This window comes from Sander lucioperca, chromosome 20 (genome assembly GCF_008315115.2).
Source record: "Sander lucioperca isolate FBNREF2018 chromosome 20, SLUC_FBN_1.2, whole genome shotgun sequence".
In the NCBI taxonomy this organism is placed as follows: Eukaryota; Metazoa; Chordata; class Actinopteri; order Perciformes; family Percidae; genus Sander; species Sander lucioperca.
Window position 1 is genome coordinate 3,406,714 of NC_050192.1, and position 25,883 is coordinate 3,432,596.

The window sequence follows — 25,883 nt, forward strand, 5'->3', positions numbered from 1 at the left end:
TAGGAATGCCGTCCCATCTATCTCTGCAAATCCATAAAACACACCCAAAAAAAGTTTGTTTTTTAAAGACCTTTACCTTTGGAGTTGAACGCTGACTGAAATTCGAATCAATGTCTAAATAAATCTGCCAAAAGCCTTCAAGATGTACACGTTTTCTAGTGTTTTAAAGCAACTGAAAACTTGGACTCAAAGTCTACAACATTACAAAGTAAAAGTTAGAAGAAGAAAAAAACTGATATTTATAAATGAATGAGCGTCACAAATGCAAACAACCCCCAAACTATCATCCGATGGTTCATTTTTCAACAGTGCCAAAACAAATATCTGACATCAGAGAGTAGCAACAGAGCCCCGCCCCCATCACACAAGTGATGAGGGCGGGGAACCCACAAACAGAACAATCTCAGGTGAATTAAGCATTATCTTTACAATTAGGCAGATAATAGGCAGATATTAGTGTGTTTGTGAGTGTAAAGATTGTAAGAATCTGTGACTTTAAAAAACTTTATGGTATCAGAATTCTATTAGTAGAAGCTTCAGAGTCTGACACCATGAGATACTCCAACGCTTTACACCAAGAAAAAGAATATACATGATACATATTCATGCATATGTGGGTGGAATAATACAAAAATGTAAATAAGCAGGAAGTCAAACACAATACTGTATATAAATAAAAAAGAACTAAGATGTAGCCATGGTGTCAAAGGTGAATGACAATGAAATGCTGGATATTTCATTTAAATAGAGCTGCTGATGGCCATATGTCATTTGAATTCTACTTTCTCTGCTTGTCCCGGACACAATGCTGCTAACACAGCAGGAGGAGGTTCGAATAGAGAGGAAGGCAGAGAGACAGAGAGCGTGAACAAAAAGAAAAAGAAAAAGGAGAAGTACAAGCGTCGGATGTTACGCTCGACTGGGCAAACTGTTGCAAGGAAAGCTGGGGAACATCTCCCGCCATCCAACAACAACACCACCGAGACAAGAGTGCAAAGTAGGAGGCATTACAGTAAAAGCTGTTAGGAGCAACCACCCCAGACGTCAAATCCTCTCAAATGAAGGAATAAGCCAGCACCTGTACTTTGTTTACCCACCTTTGTTGTTCCTCCCCCCCCTTCCACACACTCCTCCATATAAAAATGCTCACATTGTTGATACAAAACCAACCATTCAACACCACAGCTAAGATGGAAGTGTAACAATCCCTGGGAGGGATGCACGAACACAGCATCTGGGTCAGAAGAATGGGTGACCACGTGCGTGTGTGTGTGTGTGTGTGTGTGTGTGTGTGTGTGTGTGTGTGTATGTGTATACCTCAGCAGCAGCTCGTTGGTCCCCATGGATCCTGTGCTGACGGCTGCAGGAGGGGGGCAGCACACGCCATCGACACACACTCCCCCCGCCACAAAGCCCAGCTCGGACGAGTGCTCCAACATTACAAACCAATAAATGCACCTTATCAGGCTACAAGCTGCACTCTCTCTTCCTCTTCCTTTTCTTCTTTTATCCTCTCTTTCTCTCTTCCCGTTTTCACTGCCTCTCTTTGCTTCTCTGTCTCGCCGCCTTGTTCCTCTCAGACTCTGCCGTTGTTCCCTTTTCCTTCACACAGAAACAGCCAGCCCCCACACACACACACACACACATGCACACCTCCACTCTCTCTCTGGTAGAGCAGAAGAGCAGTGGAGACCCCGCTGGCTTGCCTAGCTGAAGTAATCCCCTGTGACAGCTCAGCTCACGTTGTTATGTTGTGGGCCTATTTGAGTCTAATACTACAGCTCTGGAACAGCCTAGCTCCAGTCCAGCTCTGGACTGCCTGCATGGCCGCTGGGCCTGGCCCAGTCTGGGCACAGTGCCGTGCCAACAATGCCCCGCCATTTCACAACGACTGCATCGCATCATCTCTGTGTTTTTTGTCACAGCTCCAGCCGGCCCACACTCTTGATGTTAACGTACAGCCGGAGACGGAGTGGAAAATAAACCAACCATAACTCGGCTCTCATGAAGTTTTTATGAGGTAAATAAATCGTGCACATCATAGTAAAGTCATGTTGACCCAAGGGAAAGAGGGTAAGTTCAACATTAAGTCAAGCGTGCACTGAATTTTCACAGTTTATTAAGAGAGAGACAGTATAAATAACCTCAAAACAAGATATTAGTATATCATAAACATTTTCAATATCTCCAGTACCTGTCATTATTCCCAGGCCCCTGAGCAGTTCTGGTCTCATTAAGTCTCACAAAAATGTATATTTGATTTGTGCATATGATCTTGCGAAATCGGAACGAGACGTGGTATTTTGATTGACCTTTTATTTGCAGCTGCATCAATGGCTGCACAGCTTAGATGCTGTGATATTAACAAGCCTCCCACAACTCCGTCATCCAATTCTCACCTAAGCTTTTCAAAAATGTACAGCAAAATGTTGGACTATACTGTATGTCTATAACGATAGACTAAATCCTTTTCAGAAAATTCTGTAGAAAAACTCATCAAGGCCCCTGAAACCTTAAATACCCATAATTCCTGGTATGAATTGATGAACTATAAGGGCCCTCTGATTTATTTACCAAAATATTTTTTTTGCCAACCTGGCAACGTGGTTTGTTGAGTTTCCCATCAAGATCTTTCAATCATTTTATTTTATATTTAAATTTTATACACCCGGTGTTATATAATAAAAAAATAAAAAGTATATATATATATATATATATATATATATATAAATACATAATGATAGGTGACGTGGCAACTTAACTCCGGCAACGGCTAACCACACAAACAATCACACTAACAAGACAAGTAACAACAATAAAAGCAAAAAAAATGTAAATTATTTTTAAATGAATATATATTTTATTCATGCTTATGCATCTTGATGGACACCAACAGGTGTGATTGACATCACAGCTGTGCAGCCTTGATGCTGTAACATTACCAAGCCTTCCCCCCTCCTCAGATGTCCCTTTCTATCTAGACCTCCTGCAGATGCAGACGACCAGCCCCTCCTCCAGAGAGACGACCCGGTCCAGCAGATCATGCCCAGGAAAGAGGCGGCCCAGACAGGCATGTCTCAGTGAGTAGCCCTCCCAAAGGAGGCGCTGCCAGATCTCCCTCCATATACCTGGCACATCACAGCCTCTCCTCCCCATAGGAGGCCGGGGCTGAAGACACAGGCAGGGAGCTGCTGATTAAAAATTCATCTCTCTGTTTATTATGATTTATGCATGTTTCACTGAGCCAGGAACGGAAAAAGAGAGGAGAGGAGAACAGCTTCATTAGTGCACATTGTGTGCATGTGTGTGTAGGTACTATGACTAGGCCTGTTTGTGTACTCTTTGTGTGTGTGTGTGTGTGTGTGTGTGTGTGGCTAGCTGGCAGGTGGGGGGATAGTTAAAATTATGGATTGTACGTGAGCTTCATTAGAATGTTTGGCATACAGGGCAAAATCGTCTGTCTTCACAAAACACCTGCATTTCACTGGAAAAACAACAACAATTGAAAATCCTAAATTATCCGGCGTGCACGGGGGCCATCGCCATTAAAATGCAGCAGGCACTTTTGCTAACTTCTAACTTGATTACCCATTTGCGCCTCTGTTGTTTACCGTTCAGATCGCGTCGGCCTCTCATTGCACTTTGTCTCAGCCAAAACTGACGACAGGCGCGCCATGGCGACAAATGTTGACACGTGGCGAGCGTGTCAACAAAACAGTGGCAAATAAGACCCCAATATGGGCCACCAGCACTCTGATATAACGATCACATGCGTTTCAATTCAAACAGATGCAGCAGCCACTGGTCATACAGTATGTTGCTTACGGTTTATTACAGTGAAAGCTGAATGTAAAGAGCGTAATTATACGGAGCAAGAAAAGAGAGCGGAGAGATGCTTTCAAATTAGCATACACAATTAAGTTCTTCAAAATGTTCCAGCTTTTTAAGGGCTGACAATGGTGACTGATGATTTTGTTATTTAAACTGACAATTGCTCACGTCGCTGCAGACACAGATATTAAAGTTGCTCTAGGCAGTATTTTTGCATGAAAAAATACTTACATTTAAAAAAAAAAAGAGGCTGCAATTGTCCTCCCATTCAGGAAGCAGAAGTTAAACGCTATCGTTCTAATTAAAATTCCTGTGCCAGTTACTTTATTAATTGTACCGAGTTGCTGCACCCACAGGATGTAACAAATAAATGAAAATAAAAGCATGCATCAAAATACCTCGGCCTATTGTGTTCTATGCAAGCTGGACAACCCTGTGGTGTTGGACAAAAGCAACATCGGGGCTATGTGAGGCTACGCTACTGTCCTATTTCCCATGTTGAGATGTGATTGTCTTGTGAGTAATCCCACAACATCATGACACAGCATAAAAGCATCAATTTTATCACTGTCAGTCCTTGCATTGGCTCATCACATCTAATGTACATTGATTACTTCTGTATAGCACGTCCAGCGTGTCATATGACGTGATGCTAAGTGACACAGCCTGTGTGGTTTGCCCTTTAGACTTCTTGCCTCTCTCTTCGCCTCGGTAACTTTTGGAATCACATGTCAGATGGGCTTGTAAACATGAGCGAGTTGCGGGCACTTTCCTGGCATCTTTGTCCAGGATTTGTCCAGAGAACCTGTTGACATGTAAAGCCACCAACGTGGACGGTTGCTCCCGTGCTCCGAGGAGATCAGTTTCTTCCTTCTCGTCAGGCTGGGAAGTGTATTTTACACCATGTGACACTACAAATGTAACTGGAATAATGAGAATGCATATTTACATGCGTACAGTTTGCTTAAAATGTCTTTACTAGAGTCCAAGTAAACGACTCCTGGTCAATGTTGTGTCTTTATTAAATCTACATATTCATTTTCCATAAAAGCTAAAAGTTGGTATCCTGACACACATTGTTTTCATGCAGGTCATAGAATATCTAGAAGTACTGAGTCAAAGGCAAATGAATAAAACAGCAAATCCATGAGTGCATGAACGTATCTGCAAAAATACTCAAAACCAAGCTTGACTCATTTCATTGTGAGCCCATCCAGTTGCCTTTAAAATTGGAAACCCAGCATGCAAGTATGAACCTGAAAATGAGCATGATATGGGACCTTTATATTAGTTTCTTCTAACAAGGATCAGTTTGAAGGGCCGTATCGGTCTCCATCTGCCTGCTGCTCTAAACCTGCTGTCTGCACGTGCTCCCGTGTTCGAAGGGCTCCTGTTGGAGGACATATGGCAGCGTCTGGGAGAGACATAAGCTAGCGGTTGCGGGGAGGGGCAACTGGTGCCATCAAGAAGCTCCGTACTGTATGTGCCAAACGTAGCCCCCCGATGAAATCCTCGTTTGAACATTTTATAGGTTTGGAGCACTTCTCGCCTCCCTGCCGAGCCGTGACATCATGGCTTCTGAAGACGAGCATCTTGTTTTTGTCATTCACAGGAAACGCACAAACTCGGGCGCTGACTTCAGGCCACGACTCAAACCGAGCTGCCTCTGTCTCTTTTTAAATTGTGTTTACAATTTAATGACCTATTTGTGTTTGTTGTTTCCGGCGAGTGCCTGCTTCGCTCTCTCTCTCTCTCTCTCTCTCTCTCTCTCGCTCTCTCTCTATATCTCTCGCTCCCTAACACGTTCTGACAGCGAAAGGTCAATGCCCATTGGCTACAAGGGGGGCACTGAGTGATGTAAGGGGTTGTCATGGTAACATGCTGGGCTCGGCGAGGACGCAGGATGCTTTTTGTGCCTAACACCAAGGCCGTGACTCAAGCAGGATCAAAAGACTCGAGAGCTCGACTTGCCGGGCGGAAGCGCGCCGGACTGGTGCCCGTTTCAATTGACTGGCGGCTTACTGGCCTCGCAAATGGGAGGGGTGGGACACGGGCAGCCATGCCAGAGAAGCAGATCTGCACGTAAGGAAAAGACAGGGAGGCCTAAAGACAGTCAGTTGGAAGCCGCTCTGTTATGTTTGTGAGCCTACATTCTGCTGAGCTTGGCTTCATGTTAATAAAAGAGGGATTACCAAAGTCTGCAGGCTCCTCTTTGGCCCCTCTCCAGCCGAGAGCCAAGGGAGGGTTCACTCCCTCCACCCGTCCGCCTCGCTCCTGCCATCCTTTGCTCCCTTTTCTTACTCTCCTCAGCATGCGGCTCACGTTCATCCCATTCAAAGATTTCTTTTTTTAAAAATACACACTCTCATCTGCCTTTCCTCCTGTCGGTCTCTGTTCTATTTCTCTTTCTGTATTTTCTCTCCACTCTCCCTCTAAGTACAGGAGGGGAAAAATGCACCAAAACACAGATAAATTATTTAGATTTTTTTCCCCAAAGAGAGGGGAAAAAATGCTTGACTCTGCAGTTTGAAAGAAAAGAGGAAAGTAGGGTAGTGAATGTGTAGGGGTGGGGGGGGGAGAATAAAAATTGCATTAGATACAAGATTCCGCAATCAGCCCGTGATATGAAGAATTAATCTTATCTTTCACCGGCACACACGGACAAGTAGGAGAGCGCCTCCAAAGACTTCAAGATGACAACGGGACGAATTCTCCCTTTCCATTACGCCGCCATTCAGCCATTGTGGAGGCCGACACCCGGCGATAAGCGGACGTATTGTTGCCATTGACAATGTCATTATGGGACAGTAAACAAGCGGTGCAGCGGAGGGTTGGGATAAACCAGGCGCGGCCAGGAGGTCACCAAGACAATCTGCAATGAAAGGATGCGAGACCCCATGGGAGAGATAAGATTCCTCTTCTTTTTCTTCTTCATCTATCTCTTTTCTGTCTTACTCTCTCTCTCTCTCTCTCTCTCTCTCTCTCTCTCTCTCTCACAAAGCCAAGGACGGGCATACACTTAGAACAAAGCCCCGGCACTGCCGCGTAATCAACTCCTCTGTACTCCAAACAGCCGCAACGCAATCTTCCCTGGAGGTCATCCACGGAAAGAGGCTTAGGAGGCAGAACGGCTGCAGGATCATGGGCTATTAAGATGGGAAAATAGGATGACATTCAACCGGCCCCTCGCCCCACGTTTTCCTCTACAAACCATTATGTATACAGTATGTTCAAACGTGAACAGAGACTGCAGTCAGATTGTTTGAGGAGAAGCAGCTGTAAAATGCTTAGTCCAAGTCTTCATAAGCAAACAACACGACGTCTGAAGTCACCACCCTCGCCGTTTGAACACTTTGCTTTTGGTTTAAGCGTTGAGAGTGTTACAAAGCTGATGTGAAGTTCTATGTGTAGGCATAATAAATATAATTTCAAGGTGTGCAGCTGCATGTGGTTATTGCTATTCATATTTGTTCTGGGATTTCACCAGGTCTTTAGAGACTCAGTGGGCCCTATTTTAACGATCTAAGCGCACGGCGTGAAGCGCCTGGCGCAGGTGCGTTTAGGGCGTGTACAAATCTACTTTTGCTAGTTTGACAGCAGAAAAAAGGCGCCGGGCACATGGTTCAAAAGGGTTGTACTTAGTGTCTTCATTAATCATAGGTGTGTTTTGGGCGTAACATGCAATAAACCAATCAGAGTGTCATCTCCCATTCCCTTTAAAAGCCAGGCGCGTTTGGACCGTGGTGCATTGCTATTATGATGGCGGATTTGCACCGTAATATTTTTATTTGTAATCTTCTGCATGTTTGTGTGCTGCTGCGCTTCCCTGTGTGTGTAACAAGCATAGTGTGCACGCGCTGTGCACGAGCCTAGGCGCATTTCATTGTTAAAATAACAATGAATGCCTATGGGCACAAAGATGGGTGCAGGTGCATTTGCTATTTAAACAACGTGGCCCCTGGGCGGTCTTAAAACAGCCGCTGGGTTTTGCTTTGCGCTGCGCCGGGTGCAAGATAGGGCCCAGTAAGTCTTAAATAAGGCAAGCCCAAGTCCAGATGAGTTGAAATAAGTTGAAAAAAGTTAAGCTTTCAAGGCAACAAATGGATGACAAAGATCCTGCAAAGAAACAATCTGTATTCCTACCTTTAAAATGCAGTTGTTAACAATTACCCTGTCTATCTTTAGCTGTCCTGTGATACTTTTAACTCTGTCCTCTGTATCCACATCCTTGTGGCCACAGGGGTCCGCGAAACAGCGGTGGATCTTTACTAAGTAAAAGTACTAATACCACACTGTAAAAATACTCTGTTACAAGTAAAATTCCTGCATTGAAAATGTTACTTAAGTAAAAGTAGGTAAGTATCATCAGGGAAATGTACTTAGAGTATTAAAAGTACTCAATGCAGAAACATCCTCCCATTTTAGAAACGGGAAACGATCCAAACAGTTCTTTCAATCAACTAAGTGTTTAATCAGCTAATCCTTTCAGCTGGACTTGTAGGCCGTTATATTGTTGGGTAGTTTAATTTACAATAAAACATCGTATTTTATAAAATACATGTGTTTTATCTGTGAAAATCTTAATTTGTAAAGTCACGAAAAGCTGTCAGATGAATGTAGTATAATAATATTTCTCTCTGAAATGTAGCAGAGTAGAAGTAGAAAGTGGCATGAAAAGAAAAGACTCAAGGAAAGTACAAGTACCTCCACATTTGGACTTAAGTAAAGTACTTGACTACATGTACTTGCTTACATTTCACCACTGCGGCGTACCCATCTGATCCCATACCAGTACTCTCTTTTCACAAATTTTCATAGTTTCATTCATTCGATACCCTGTCCACTTCGTCAGGTCGGTATAAGCGCTGATACAAATAGAGTGAATTGGATCCGTGCATCTCTAATACTTTGATATTCACAGATGCATTCAGCTTTGCTGGACACAACCAGGGAAATAAGACCCTGAGTAGTCCTTTGAGTAACTATTTATGTATTTGAAATGTTCTTTTTTTCCTCCATTTCTGAAAACAGCGAGAGTTAAAACGTCAAAATGAAATCTTACACGCTATATTCATGGCAGGCGTGTAGGAGCAGAAACTCTATACTAAACCATCTAAAACACAAGTGTTTCCAGATCATGGGTTGGTTGAAAAAAAAAAAAAAAAATAACTCAAGGTTAGTTCCTTTAGAGCTGTAAAAAGTATCCCAAAGGCCGGGGACGAACAATAGATATAAAATATTTTCAGGTACAGTATACGACAATAACTAAATAAAAAAAGCCTAAAGCATATCCATCATCAGATGTGACTTTTTATCTGCCTCATCCTGACACACTCACTCACTTATCTACACTCGCTCACAGCAGTTTGGTTAAGCATGGAGGAGGTTGCAGGAGTGGTCGTGTTCCATTTGCAGACATTAGCACAGGGAGATTAATTTGTCCCCTTCCATTAGGAAAGCGGCCGTCATGGCTGCTCAATTATCCCTCAACAAAAAGAAAAATACACAAACAAACAGGAGCCATCCGAATAATAGGCGCTGCATAAGTGTGTGTGTGTGTGTGTGTGTGTGTGTGTGTGTGTGTGTGTGTGTGTGTGTGTGTGTGTGTGTTGCATCATAAGGATGCATAGGTGTGCGGGTATTGTTTGCATGTAGACGCTGGGAGAGGAGGAGGGTCTATGGGTCAGGTGTGGCTGTGTTTTCCACAGTGGCTGACAGCTCATTAATGGCATAATGTGCATTTTCTGCATCTAATATTCAGCACCTGAAATGGGAGCGAAAGAGATGACGTGAGAGAAAAAAAAGAGGGATAGAAAGGGAGAACAAGGGGCTGAAGAGAGAAGGAGAGACAGACGTTGCCGTCGTCGTGTTTGGACTTGTCGTCTTCTGCCGCTCTCTCCTCGTTTGTGAGGATTTCGACTTCATTAGAATTATAATGAACGTCAGCGGGGCTCGCCGAAATATTTTGGGCTCCTTGGAAATAAATGAATACACAAGCAAATCAATTCAAATCTGCCCATTATTGCCTGTTTTCTGGGTTGTGTGAAACATGCATAATGGGGCCACACCATAGGCACACAGCATGGCACTGTATGTCGCAGGCGGACCTGATAACAAGCTAAAAATTAGAGGATCATTTGTCATCATTCCCAACATCGTAACATATTGTAAAATCAATTTCATATCCAGTCCGACATCGACGAGCTCGTGGTGGCGTATTGACTGACTGAGAGACACATCAGATTATGGTGGTGGTGTTAACACTACAGTGGAGTCGTGTGGAATGTTGGTATGTTGTGTGTGTGCGTGTGTGTGTGTGTGTGTGTGTGTGTGTGTGTGTGTGTGTGTGTGTGTGTGTGTGTGTTTGGCTGTCGTGCTCCGCCGGTGTGATGATGTTGCTGTGTAGTGAGACTCGCTAATTGGCTCACCTGTCTCTCAGCCATCTGGAGCCTCTCAAAAAAAGAGGAAAAAAAAAAAAAAGTCACACCGAGTTGAAACCCAACAGCATGCACACACACACAGACACACAGACACACACACACACACACACACACACACACACACACACACACACACACACACACACACACACACACACACACACACACACACACACGTGCATATGTGCCTAAATACAGGAAAAGACAAATGTGGGAAAATGAGCAAATGTAAATGAAACACAAGTAAGAGCCATGTCACACTCTTGTTATTGAAGGGTTTCTGCTCGCAGAAGTGATTTAAGAAACAAAAACAACCAGTGTGGTTCTTTACTTCTTTAGTAGTATGGTAATCATAGGAACGCTTCAGAATTAACGCGATAATGATTAATTAACAGCAACAACAAGGTTTCTGCTGGGTTGGAAGTCGGTAGTGAGAGCGAGCAAGCAATTCACGACAGAATCACAATAAATGTAGAGTATGCAATAATAAGAAATGTTGTATTATAAAAAAAATGTTATTGTGTGAGCAAAGCACTGGAATGTAAAGAAGACACACCCACGACTTCACCCCCCCCCCCCCCCCCACCTCAAGAGCATCAGCTGGAAAAAAACACTCCACTATCCCAGAAAACCCTGGGGCATGACGCTATGATAGTGTGTTTGCGTGCGTGTTTATGTGTGTTTGTGTGTGTGTGTGTGTGTGTGTGTGTGCGTGTGTGGTGATGGCGGGTTGGTTGAGTCTGCTCAGCATACCAGCAGCGTTTCAGGAGGATGGGAGACGTGACAAAGTGTGCGTGTGCATGCGTGTGTTTGTGGATTGATTCAGAGCCTACGTCAACGGATCAAAGAGGTCAGGATGTGCAGCCGATAACCATGGTAACACCTGCCACTGCCGCCATCTTGGGAAAAAATCGTGGCTTATATGATAACAATTATTATAAGTTATTATATGAAGAAAAAAAAAAACAGTCATTTTGTATAGATAAATGATAAATAAATAGTGAGATAGTGAACAAATAATAATCTAAAGATGATTAAATGAAAGAATAAATACAGTTTTTGCCCTTTGCTTACACACTGAAATCAAAAAGTATTACACAATTGACAAAACCTTACACTCAAGGAGCTCAAAACATTGGCCCAGATGCACCACTATAAGCACAATGTCAGCCTCACACGTTTAGGGGTGATAGAATGATTATATAGGGTATTTTACACTGTTCCTTAAGGTCTCCTAATAGGGTATGTAACATTGGTTGGGCTGAAAATTGTCCGAATGCTATTTTATTAGGCCCTTAACTACCCTGTGAATATGGCTCTATTTGGAACAAGAGCTTTTCTTCCAAATATGGTATGCTCATGAATATTTAGATGAGCTGCGTGCTGATTGGTTTGAGCGAACCCCATAGAAACACATTGGAGACGAGACAGCAGGTCTCATATTTCAGACACTGCAAAGTTATACGTTGTTTGTCGGGCTATTTCGTTATTAAATTCACTTCTGAGACTTTTTTTATGCGAGAAATCAACTATATAAAGCTCAAATATGGGCCGTTTTACGAAAATTGGTGGCTAATTGCAAATTTGGTAAGACGTGTCGGACTTTAGGAGCTCCACACAGTCTGATGAGAAAACGGCAACCTCACCCAGTGAAAGTCACCGTTTCTCGGCTACTCGACCACTGGAGCTCCATGGAGTTTTCAGCGGCAGTTTCAAAATGTGAGATTTGCTGAGGATAGGGGTATCAATGGGATTTTGAGCTTCTATGTATGTCTTATTTACCCACCAAACTGTCGTTATTCAACTATGACAAAAATCGGTTTTGCATTCTATCACCTCTTTAAACTTTTTTTTTTATTGAGCACATAACAGGTATACAGCCACAAGTGTACACTAATAAAACACCTAACTTCATAGAGCTGTCCATTCACATTAAACACTATATTTCTACTATATCCTGTTGCAGTAATAAGAAGGCTGTTAGAACACACACACACACACACACACACACTATTTGTACTTTTCAAATGCTTTATGTAAATTGATTTGTTTTCTTTCTTTTTATTCTTATTTCATTTTTTTGTGTCTCCCCTGGCGTACTTGACCTGTTTGGATGTCAGCCTCACACTGTTTGCAAAACACTAGACACACTTGTATACATTAGACACAGAAGTACATCATGATGTCACTTCCTTGCAAATCCAAAGCACTGACTATCAAAATACCACACCTATGAGCCGACCTGTGAAACACATGATTGCTTAATTGTAGACACACCAATCAGGTTTAAGCACTATAAAAATGCAGCAGGTAGGTCTAGTATTTTCTGTACTCTATTTTCAGTTTTTTGCAGTTTCAGTTTCTGTAAATTTTTCTTTGTTGTTTATTTCTACTATAATTGTAACCTGTACTGGATACAGTATTGTATGTTTGTCTGTTGTTTGCTGGGCTAACAGTGTCATGCACACTACTGTAGTAGCATGAAAACTTGGACATGTTGTTGTTGGCATTCTCCATGTTGACTTATTTGGGTATATGGAGAGAAATAAATGATATTTTCCTCAGTCTGCAGCATTGGTCCTGTGTAGCGTTTGGTGAACGTATTGTATATTTGCACTCTCTCTGTGTACTCCATTTATAGTACTCTAATCACTGAGAAGTATATTTGCTAAAAGTGTTGAAGGTTAGCAACAGCAGTGTGTAACGGGTTCAAACTGCATTAAGTCATATGAAACGTGTGTGTTTCATGTGGTAACAAAATATGTTTTTTCATAAATGAGTGTATAGTTTTTGCAAGAGGGTTTCATTTTGCAAAGGGTCTGAGGTGTTCTGCTGATTGGGTGTAGTGTTTCGAAAACCGGTCCCCGTTTTCAAAATAGTGCTTCAACAGTCTAAAAAGCTATGATTAATGTTATTATTATAATTTAATGTTGTCGTTATTATCTAATAATGAGCTGTAAAATATATATTGTGCATTATACATTATACATAAATAATGAAAACAAAATAGATAAATAAAGAATAAATTAATAATATCATAGATGAACTACTACTACTACTGTATGCAATTATTATTAAATGCAATTAATAACTGCATTTAAAATAGACAAAATTAAACAACATTATGAAAAGGATTATCATTATTATCGCTAATATTGAAGGATCTACAACAGCAGAAATAAATGCCAATAGTGTGTGTGTGTGTGTGTGTGTGTGTGTGTGTGTGTGTGTGTGTGTGTGTGTGTGTGTGTGTGTAATAGTTTTTATTCTCTCAGTGCCCAATGTGTTCCAGGTCAATGGTCTGAATCACACACACAAAGCCACCCCATCCAAGCCACTGTATGTTCACCTTCCTTCCAGAGTGTGTGTGTGTGTGTGTGTGTGTGTGTGTGTGTGTGTGTGTGTGGCCTGTCCACAAATTGAACCTGTGTCACTCGGAGAGAAAGAAAACGTTACTGAGAGAGAGAGAAGACAGATTGTGAAGAAAAGATGTCTAAACATCAGTCCAGCTCTCTGCAGACACCCCCCCACCCCCCTCCTCCTCCTCCCTCTGTCCCTCCCCGGCACTAATAGTTCTTCATAATTCATGTGTTTAGATGAAAAATGGATGAACAGCGAGCATGACACCAGCACAGCCTCCCACAATTAAAAAACCCAGTGAGAATTTCAATCCCACTTTTCCCCTGCTGTGACAGAGGACAGAAAGACAGGAGAGTGTGTGACGGTTTGTAAAGGGTCAGTTCACCCAAATCACTGTGCTGCGCGCGATCACGGAAGGCTTGTATCATGTGCACGCGCCGACAGTTTTGTTGTCATTGCTTAGAATTCCTCATGGGGGCGACAGAAACTACGCACTATAGCTTTAAGGGCCCCTTCAGCAAGGCACCAAACTCTGCACACGCATGCGTTTACACCATAGGGATGTACAGCAGCCTGCTGCTGCTGCTGAAGGAACAAGGGACGAGGAAAGAAAAGAAAGGGAAGAAGAGTGAGATTGGATGGTTTTCATCGTCTTGAGACAAAGATAGTCCGATTCTCAGGCCTGTGAGATCATCAATCGTGTGAAAGTTTGCGTCATTGTCCTGATTGGCAGAACGCGTGACGCATCGTGTTTTACTATTTGTATAAGTTCCGGCGCCGAATGAGCGAATTCCTCCCCGCTGTCAAATGACGGCGCATTTCGTGCCAGTTCTGCTGACTGGGAGCGTGTCTTGCAGACTGCAGCTCTCGTCGGACATTTTCTCACTGGGGGATAAATTAGAGCTCAGGAAGGAGCCTTTAACACTGATAACTGTCACTGCCGAGGAGAGAGAATACGCCAGCCAGTGTGTCTTCTGACTTGCAGTGAGCACCGTTCATCCTCTCATAAATATTCAGATGTGGGAAATACTGTGGTGGGGGGGGGGGGCTGTCGTCATGTGGCAATCGCGGAGGCAATAACGGACGCGGCGTACCAGGACTCCACTTTGTGTGGATCCCTGTAATTACGCTCTCTTCTGTCGATGTGTGTCTGGCTCTGTAAACAGGAAGCGTGTGTGCATTTGGGCGTCACACACACACACACACACACACACACACACACACACACACAAACCTGCAGCCCTTGTGCCAAAGACAAACTTGAGGCCTTTATAGAGCGGTTTGTATCTGTTCCACTCATGAGCCGATGCTATTCATACGCTAATCGGCGCTTGTTTACGGCCGATTCGTGCATTTATTTATTGTTGGCGCGCGAGGGGGGGCACAGTAACGTGCTCGTGCGTGCGCCGTCCTCGCTGTCTCAGGAGGTCACGTCAGAGCCAATGGTGGGTTTGCGGCTCATAATGACAGATGCTGAAAGACATCCGTGGAGCCACGCTCGCTAATTATCAGCTGTGTGCCTTCAAAGAACATTATCAGCACAAAGACCTGCAATTATACACACACGCTTGCGCGCACACAGTAGAATACACACTCCCTTTATCACCCCTGTTTCCGCCATCAACTCTTTCTCCTCCCAAACTGTCTTCTTCTTTTGTCTTGATTGCAGTTGTCCCCTTTTTTTTAAACTCTAATCCAGGTTGTCCTTCTTTATTTGCCCCTCTTTCATTCTTGACTGCTTTCCTCCGCTCCCTCACGACTCCCATGACTCTCTTCCCTCCATCCCTACTCCCATCTTCCCAGCCTGTTTTCATTTCCTGTCCTCCGTTTATCCATCTCCAGATTCCAACCCTCTTCTCTCTTTTTTAGCTCCCTTGTTTCCACTTTTCCTATCTCTTTCTCCCCCAATCCCCCCCTACTCCCAGCTCCTCTTCCTGGCCCAAAACAGACACTTAAATAACGAGCCGGGTGTCAGTCAAACCGCCGGAGAGCTTCATTAGAGGAGGAGAGAGCACAGGATCAAATTATACGCACAGTTCTCTTTTGTGTGATTGTGTGTGTGTGTGTGTGTGTGTGTGTGTGTGTGTGTGTTTGCAGGGGATTTTGGGGGGTCGGCAGCAGCGGTAATGTCGGTGGTGAAGGCAGAGAGGAAGTAAACACACGCTCCGGAATGACGCAGCTGTGTGGCGGATTAGGGTGCAACACACATCGTGTGTGTGTGTGTGTGTGTGTGTGTGTGTGTGCGTGCGAGTGTGTGTAAGCTCCTGCGCCAGTCACAGCCTCGCCTGTTTTCTCCAATCAGAGAGAAAAACAAAAGCAAACTATTTTGCCTAATTATTCACAGCCACAGTCGTCGTCTCTCTCTTTTTCCTGACGCGTTTTGCTTCTTCTCCGCCGGCATTCTTTCGCTCGGTGCTTGGATCTTGTTTTTCTGATCTCGGGCTGATTTAGCTGCTCTGTTTGCCTGTGAATACCATCAGGTGTAAGCTTTAGACTGATACCATTTGGGGACTTTATCATTCAAAATCAATATCATTTAATTCTGTTATGAGACAATGATGCACACTGGAGAATTGATCATCATAACATTTTATCTCTACTTTTCCGGCACTACCAAAGTCCTTATTTAGAAGATAAAGTGATAAAAATGATAAAATGTAAAAAGCTAAAGTTGACTCTATAGAGCCATAGAGGTACTTAAAGGACTACATCAGTGGTGTGGCATCATTCAGCACATTACAATCGCATATTCTTTACATTACTGCGGCGTATCTTCCAAATATACAGACAGTTTTTAAATGGATTTCTTACCATTAACCATTAGATCCAGTTCATTTCGTTACGGAATGAACATCAGCTCGCAGAGACTTAGAACTGGCTTCACATAGATAATCCATCACTGTGAACATTTCGTCACGTTTGTCTTTTTGTTTTGTTTGCCACTATATTGTTAAAAGAAGGGACCGCTTTTAAGAGACTGTAGACTGTATGAAAGATAAGGAGGTAGCCACCGTAATGTCAACTAGGGCTGGGCAATATATCGATATTATATCGATATCGTGATATGAGACTAGATATCGTCTTAGATTTTGGATATCGTAATATCGTAATATGGCTTAAGTGTTGTCTTTTCCTGGTTTTAAAAGGCTGAATTACAGTAAAGTGATGTAATTTTCTGTGTTACCAGACTGTTCTAGCTCTTCTATTATTTTTACCATTACCCACTTAGTCACGCAGTCTACATTAATGAAGATTATTTATCTAAAATCTCATGGTGAAGATATTTTGTTAAAGCACCAATTGTCAACCCTATAATATCGCCACAATAGCGACATCGACATATCTGATTTTCTCCATATCACCCAGCCCTAATGTCAACTAGAGTTTAGATTCTCGGCCCGAGCCCGACCCGAGCCAGACCGGACCTCGGGTCGGGCTCGGGCCGTTATTTTCCGCCACATCCTCGGACCAGGCCGGACCCTTGATCAAGAATTTTTTTTTTTTTTATCCATTACCTTATTATCCTATTTGGGTGGGGAGAAAGCTATGCCATAATCATATATATATATATATATATATATATATATATATATATATATATATATATATATATATATATAGGCTATATAAAAGTAACAAATGTGTACAAAAGTTAGGCTGCAGTTACAAAATGCAGCACTTCATGCGCGGAGTCTCCTCCTCTCCCACGCATCACACCGGGAGCTTGAAGATGTAAAGAAAAAAAGAAAAACAGGAGAATTACCTTTGAGCAAGTGTGGAGGAAAGTCGGAGGTATGGAAGCAGTTTAAACAAGTCGTGGGCAGTGACAACAATATGTTGTTCATCATTGTTTCTTTTTTTTTTTTACGTTTCTTCATTCAGATCCATTTGCGATCCGTTCCATTCTAAACAAACAGCGCAGTTTACAGGCTTCGTCCTTGTTGCATTATTCTAAACAGATTGCTGCAGTTCAAACAACTCTGAATTGTAGTTGAGAACGTCAGTTATAACGGCCCACGTATTAAAAAAGTGTCGGGTTTAAATCGGGCTCGGGCTCATAATTACAGTTAATGTGTCGGGCCGGGCCGGTCTCGGACACAACGTGTTTGGGCTCGGGTAGGTTCGGGCTTGATTTTTTGGGCCGATCTAAGCTCTAATGTCAACCATTTGTTTGTGGACTTCCGTTGTAAAAGCCTCGAGTTTGGCATTTTGGCCGGTCGCCATCTTGGTTTTTTGAGCCAGAAGTGACTATATTTGGATGGAAGGGGTGGAGCTGGCAAGGAGCAAGGGGTGGATCTGACTGAGAACCTGGGGACATCGCCCAGGCAACGACTTGTCAATCACAAGGTAGCCACGCCCCTAAAGCATACTCTGTTTTACCGTCTATTTTACTCTAAATGGGACCATCATCTACAAACATCAAGCTTTATTGAAGAAGACTTGAAACAGGCGATTGAGACCATAAACTAGAAAGGTCTTTTTTCACTTCTACACTTCTATACAATCACACTTCTTGTAGCAACCAGTGGAGGGCCCCTCTGCTGGCCCTTAGAAAGAATGCAGGTTTAAGGTTTAATTTCCCGATGGCTTCACTTTTTTCGGCCCGGAGGTTGACGCTTGGAAGAGACCAGCGGTGGAAGAAGTATTCCGATCCTTTACTTAAGTAAAAGTTATGATACAACACTGTAAAAATACTCGGTTACAAGTAAAAGTCCTGCATTGAAAATGTTACTTAAGTAAAAGTGGGTAGATATCATCAGGAAAATGTAAATCAAGTATTAAAAGTAAAAAGTAAATCTTCACATTTTACTAACTGGAAAAAACTGGATCAAAACAGTTCCGTCAATCAACTAAGTGTTTCATCGTCTAATCATTTCTGCTGTAATTGTAGGTCGTTATATTGTTGGGTAGTTTCATAATATAATAATACATTATATTTTATAATCTACATGTGTTTTTTGTGCAAATGTTAATTTGAAAAGTAACTAGTAACTTAAGCTGTCGGATGAATGCAGTGGAGTAAAAAGTTCAATACTTCCCTCAGAAAAGTAGTAGATGTAGAAAGTGGCATGAAAAGAAAAGACTCAAGTAAAGGAGAAGTACCTTAACAGTTGTACAAAAGTACAGTACTTGAGTAAATGTATTAAGTTACATTCTACCACTGGAAGAGATACAGAGATCATAATTTCCTCTACACATGAAAGTTTGTCTGCTAAGTTGGATTTCCTGATAACATGCTTTGTGAATGTAATCCTTTTGGGCAACCTACTCTAAAATTTGTGTACTAAGTGCACAAGCAAAGATACGCCGTTATCTCAGAAGAGTCAAAACTCACAACTAATGTACTATTTGGTACAATATCTTTGACATAATATGAACCTACTGTGGTTTATTTGTCCTTTGAAATAGATGCAATTTTGCCGGAATACAACCCGTCATTTAAAAAAATACTCGAACAAAAGAGATTCCACTCATCTCAACGACTACTCAGAGAAGCGCATGTACACAAACAATCTACTTGGCTACAGCGTGAGAATTCATTGTCACTCAAGTATTATTATCTCACCCTGTTCTTATATGAATTATTAAATTATTTAAACAAAATAACTCATTATAATGGTTAATGACCATAATACAGCCACACCTGCTGATGCATTATGGATCCTATACATGCTCATGAGACGTTACATTATTAGGTCCGTCATCAACACTTGCACCTGTAGTTCCTACTTACTAATATTTAACCCTCATGTTGTCCTCTCGACCCATTTTCAAAACTTCTATATCAGAAATATGGGTTTCTTTTTAACCAAATTACCCAAAAAGTAAGTACAATTGCAAGTACTTGATCATTAAAAAAGTGTCGGGTTTAAATCGGGCTCGGGCTCATAATTACAGTTAATGTGTCGGGCCGGGCCGGTCTCGGACACAACGTGTTTGGGCTCGGGTAGGTTCGGGCTTGATTTTTTGGGCCGATCTAAGCTCTAATGTCAACCATTTGTTTGTGGACTTCCGTTGTAAAAGCCTCGAGTTTGGCATTTTGGCCGGTCGCCATCTTGGTTTTTTGAGCCAGAAGTGACTATATTTGGATGGAAGGGGTGGAGCTGGCAAGGAGCAAGGGGTGGATCTGACTGAGAACCTGGGGACATCGCCCAGGCAACGACTTGTCAATCACAAGGTAGCCACGCCCCTAAAGCATACTCTGTTTTACCGTCTATTTTACTCTAAATGGGACCATCATCTACAAACATCAAGCTTTATTGAAGAAGACTTGAAACAGGCGATTGAGACCATAAACTAGAAAGGTCTTTTTTCACTTCTACACTTCTATACAATCACACTTCTTGTAGCAACCAGTGGAGGGCCCCTCTGCTGGCCCTTAGAAAGAATGCAGGTTTAAGGTTTAATTTCCCGATGGCTTCACTTTTTTCGGCCCGGAGGTTGACGCTTGGAAGAGACCAGCGGTGGAAGAAGTATTCCGATCCTTTACTTAAGTAAAAGTTATGATACAACACTGTAAAAATACTCGGTTACAAGTAAAAGTCCTGCATTGAAAATGTTACTTAAGTAAAAGTGGGTAGATATCATCAGGAAAATGTAAATCAAGTATTAAAAGTAAAAAGTAAATCTTCACATTTTACTAACTGGAAAAAACTGGATCAAAACAGTTCCGTCAATCAACTAAGTGTTTCATCGTCTAATCATTTCTGCTGTAATTGTAGGTCGTTATATTGTTGGGTAGTTTCATAATATAATAATACATTATATTTTATAATCTACATGTGTTTTTTGTGCAAATGTTAATTTGAAAAGTAACTAGTAACTTAAGCTGTCGGATGAATGCAGTGGAGTAAAAAGTTCAATACTTCCCTCAGAAAAGTAGTAGATGTAGAAAGTGGCATGAAAAGAAAAGACTCAAGTAAAGGAGAAGTACCTTAACAGTTGTACAAAAGTACAGTACTTGAGTAAATGTATTAAGTTACATTCTACCACTGGAAGAGATACAGAGATCATAATTTCCTCTACACATGAAAGTTTGTCTGCTAAGTTGGATTTCCTGATAACATGCTTTGTGAATGTAATCCTTTTGGGCAACCTACTCTAAAATTTGTGTACTAAGTGCACAAGCAAAGATACGCCGTTATCTCAGAAGAGTCAAAACTCACAACTAATGTACTATTTGGTACAATATCTTTGACATAATATGAACCTACTGTGGTTTATTTGTCCTTTGAAATAGATGCAATTTTGCCGGAATACAACCCGTCATTTAAAAAAATACTCGAACAAAAGAGATTCCACTCATCTCAACGACTACTCAGAGAAGCGCATGTACACAAACAATCTACTTGGCTACAGCGTGAGAATTCATTGTCACTCAAGTATTATTATCTCACCCTGTTCTTATATGAATTATTAAATTATTTAAACAAAATAACTCATTATAATGGTTAATGACCATAATACAGCCACACCTGCTGATGCATTATGGATCCTATACATGCTCATGAGACGTTACATTATTAGGTCCGTCATCAACACTTGCACCTGTAGTTCCTACTTACTAATATTTAACCCTCATGTTGTCCTCTCGACCCATTTTCAAAACTTCTATATCAGAAATATGGGTTTCTTTTTAACCAAATTACCCAAAAAGTAAGTACAATTGCAAGTACTTGATCACTACTTTCATTAAATTTTGGGTATTCCATTTTATAGCATTTGAAAAAATTTTAATGGTTTCAAAACATTCTCCTGACTTAACTTTAACATACACGTCTGTGATTATCAATCAAAATAGGTTGCTCTAATATTAGTCTAAATAATTCATAATTTCAAAATTGGTATAATGTCCCAAAATTTCCTAAAAATAAGTGTAAAAGTAGTGGTAATAAGATGGTGTTAGTAATGTTAGTACATTAGCATCGAAAAACCTTGAAAATCGTGATAAAAACATCGAAAAAAACGAGTGCATGGTTGATGGGATGACAACACAAGGGTTAAGAGAGTTGCAACAGTAACCATTATCGGATTAGAATCCAGAACACAAAGCATTATAGGTGCACTACAATTCTTTACGAGTGTTCGTATGATGGTAAATGGTTCAAACAGGTGGAGTGTTCCTACACTCTCTCTCCCCTTACCATCTCTCCCTATTATGGAAGAAATGGGGGTGCATTGATGGTTTTCAAGGAAGGATATTCATCCTTTCCCTATTAACTCTGCCTCGGATGAGAAATAGGTGCTGCTATTTTAAGATCGGCCCTTATTTAAACCTTCTCCCCCTCCCCCTTGCTTGATCCGTCGCTCTGTCGCCAAAGGGTTCGGTTTAATGACCCTCCTCAGCCGTAGATCTGAGCCGCGTCACATCTCTCCTTTGCCATTTCTCTTTTTTCTCTCCCTTTATTTCTCTCTCTCTCCCCACCAACTAGTCTCATCATCTTCCTTCCACATTGCCCCACCACCCCCCAAACAACACTACCAACACCACTCCAGTGTTGAAGCTAAAACACCTATTGATGTAGTCAGTGTGTTTTGGCCTGAAGCCTGGAGATACACTGCATGCCTCGTTGAGGACGAGACCGAAGAGACGGAGCATGGTGTTAAAAAGGAATAAATGATGTGAAACAGTACCTTTGTATCGGCCCAGAGAGGTCGCTGGCGTCCTGCCTGCAAGACAAGAAGAAAATGATTTACTAAAACGTGAAAAAAACAATGAATAAAAAAAAGTCACATAAACACAAGTATCAAAAAACAATTCACTCCTATTTCATGTGAAAGCAGGGTTTTTGAAGAAGGTAAGCATCTCATTTACACTAACGCAGAACCATTTTGTTGTCACTTTACGCTGATGACATTCTGCTATCTATCTATACGGTAAGTGGGCATTGAATGTACGAGCTTTAGTGTGGTTTGCAGAGGTCCACAGGTTTGGAATTTAGATATCAGCAGCTACTACTGATCATACAGTATTCTCACAGCGATGGGGACTACACTCTTTAGAAACGGCTTCTACTGAAACTTTACCATTTTACATATGTTTATGGTAACAGTCAAAGATTACGCTTGCGTCATTTGTATATGATGCCCCGTTGACTGCTACCCATTTCGAAACAGAATATAGTCTGGAGCTTTGTAGGTTTAACTTTAGTTAAGCTTTAGTTCAACTTGGAACAATGGAAGTAAAACAGTTGGGTGCCAACGAAGGCAGTGCTTCTGGGAATATGATACAAATCACAAGATACCGTCAACAATCTCACACACACACACACACACACACACACACACACACACACACACACACACACACACACACAGCCATCTAAATAATAAATTGGTCTTGTCTGTCCTTGGGAACAGAAGAGAAACTTGTTCGTTCCACTGGGTTTTCTATATAATTCCCTGCTGTTTCCTTCTCTCTTCTTCCCTTTTTGTTTTATTCCTCCCTCCAATCCTCTTTTCCTCTTCTACTGCATGTAAATAAATTGGTCCCCAGACCCCAACACTAGACACTGTGTGTGTGTGTGTGTGTGTGTGTGTGTGTGTGTCAGCATTACACTCAATGCGACACAGACACACACAAACACACAATCCTCCAGAGCTCAGAGCTGCAACCGAATTAGCCCGCATTTTATGTCACAGAGGTAAATAAAATAATAATGAACTGCGGTCATTAACCACTGTTTGTGTCACTGTGTGTGTGTGTGTGTGTGTGTGTGAGTGAGTGAGAGTGCGAGAGAGAGAGTGAGTGTGTGTGTGTTTGTGTGTGTGTAAGTGTATTATGATGAAATGCTGAGAAAAAAACTCCTTGCTCCTCATGAACACAATGGCCAATCACCGCTATCACCACTTTTTGCATTTCAAAGACACACTCTTGTCTGTTTCATCTCCGACCACAGAACACTCATCCTGTTATCCTGCCGACACACACACACACACACACACACATAACGATAGCCACCCCTGCTTCAGTCCATTCTCCTCATGGAATGAATTATGAAACAGGGTAAATGGAACATCAAACACACACTGTTCGCACTCACAGAGTTTTACACACATACACACACACACACACACACACACACACACACACACACACACACACTCTCAACACTCGTCATCTCTCATATTTTTGAATTTACATACATATGTACGAGCAAAACGTTTACACTCCACGGATCTCATTACTTATTAACTCGCTGCAGCTTTAATGTTACAGTTCCAAAGACCCCCAATAAAACTTCATCAAAGTAAATGTTATGAGTATGACGGCACTAAAGACACAGTCAAGCAATCAAGAGCTCCTCTTATTTACTTGCCATAAAGTCGAGGATGATGAAATCCAGAGCGACATGATCTAACATTTAAGACAGGTTGGAAGTTTAAATTTGTAAGTTTGGGATTTTAGGAAGTGCAATACTTGCTTGTTACTGTTTGTGTCTAAATATGATCTAACCTGAAACATTTTAAGAAGTCATTTACTCTCATGTTCAGTTAAAAAGTCATCTTTTTGTCTGACCATTAGGTTGAAATAACTCCACTTCTGTTTTTTTTCCTGTTTTTACAGTGAAGACAATAAAATTCCCAAACAGTGGAATTGCATTGAGAGCATATAGATGGATATACTTGAGCTTTTTGAAACTTAAATTTAATAATCAAGATTTGTTTTTAAAACTCAATCTCAGTGTTTTTTCACTGCTATTCCCTTTCTTATTTTTTATGAAGCCTACCTTTGCCGCACAATCTATGTAATATTTGTTGTTGTATATCGTCCTTTGTGCAAATAAACTAAACTCGTCAGTCAAACAGTGTGGCCTCTGCTGTGACCGTGGGAATTTTAATATTTCTTTCTTTCTTCATCTGTTCAGTCACGCTGGCCATCTCTGCTAACTGCCCCATTCTTCCTTACTTCTTCTAATAAAGCTAGACCGATGACAGATTAAATGCTTCTTTATTGGTTTAGAACATTCCCCTTCCTCATTGGATTACCGCAAAAAAGCTTATTTCATAATGCGTCTTGAGTGTCTCCTTAGAATGTTTGATCAAAATTGTTTTGCCTGACTACAGTACAACAGTAAAATAACTTTGTTGTGTTGCTAACATTACCAATGTTCAATGTCCCAATACCCTTTAAAATCCAATTGGGTTACCTCAGAAATGCACTGGCACAAGGTTTTAAAACAAGGCTGTTTGTCTAAGTTCATAACAAGTTTAGAGAAACATGGTTTACACAGGACGTTTGAAATGTCTTCAAAAAGCCTTTTCAGAACTCTAAATTACTGCGGGAAATGTATTATTGACTACTGTAGGTCTGAACAGTATTACCCTTTCAACATTTTCCACTTAGCTGCCCGACTACAATGCTACTTTATTTTGCTGAAAGCTTTCAGATGTGATTTCAACAGTATCAATTGCCCCTTGTTGGTCTGTCCAAGTCGAGCCGACACGATTTGGGTCCGAATTGATCACCGGAATGGAAACAGATGGGAAAACAGCGTCCAGGTGGAAACAAGCCAGATGTATGCTTCACGACAGACAGCTTCTTGGCGCCACGGATGAACCCGAGCACAAACTCCTGCAGGCGTCTGGCCGCCGCGAGCCTGGCGGAGACATAAAACGAAGCTGAAATGTGAGGGACTCCTCGAGCGACCGCGCCAGAGCCATCGCAAAGACGGAGCAGGTGGCAGGACCCGGGCGAGTAACAGGAGCATATTTGGACACACACACACACACACAGACACACACACATACACACACACACATACAAACACTCTGCATTAGTACTACATGAAGGGAGACGCTACGAGCCAGCTGTCACGACACTTTAAACACCATCGATGACAAGAGCATTCCCACGCTGGGAGCTTTTAAAGTGATTTCCCCCCCTCACACACACAATATTGGAATATTGGAAATGACATGGATGCTTCTATTATGGTGTAAAACACGAGATGCCGTGTTAAACCCTTGTGGGATTGGCGTTAATCCATTATCAATGACACAAAAAAAGGAAGGAAGGAAAATCAGAGAATGACTTGCGCATGCACTGCAGTAACCGGGTTAATGTTGTGCATCTGAATTTTCCTGTTGACCTGCGGAAACCAACTTATTTAGGCACAGAGAAGCTATTCTTTTTGGTATTGGTTTCCAATTTAGTCCAATTTTGGCTAACATCTCCAAATTGCTTGTTTTTTGTCTGAATAGCAGATCAAAGCTGAAAGATAGTCAGTTTACATTTATAACAGAGAAAGG

General features: G+C 41.8%; 1 protein-coding gene across 21 annotated transcripts in view; it reads right to left on the reverse strand.

Moving 5' to 3' along the window:
• The window catches only part of celf2 (cugbp, Elav-like family member 2), a 237,852-nt gene that overhangs the window by 171,828 nt on the left and 40,141 nt on the right, over positions 1 to 25,883 (reverse strand). For 20 of the 21 annotated variants that reach the window (XM_035995826.1, XM_035995825.1, XM_035995817.1 and 17 more), the window contains exon 1: positions 1,318 to 1,596. In XM_035995826.1, the coding sequence (XP_035851719.1) occupies positions 1,318 to 1,439 (122 nt within the window). In that variant the 5' untranslated portion in view covers positions 1,440 to 1,596. Of the gene's footprint in view, positions 1 to 1,317; positions 1,597 to 22,265; positions 22,302 to 25,883 lie in introns of those variants that run through there. The other variant, XM_031300315.2, reaches the window with a different exon arrangement.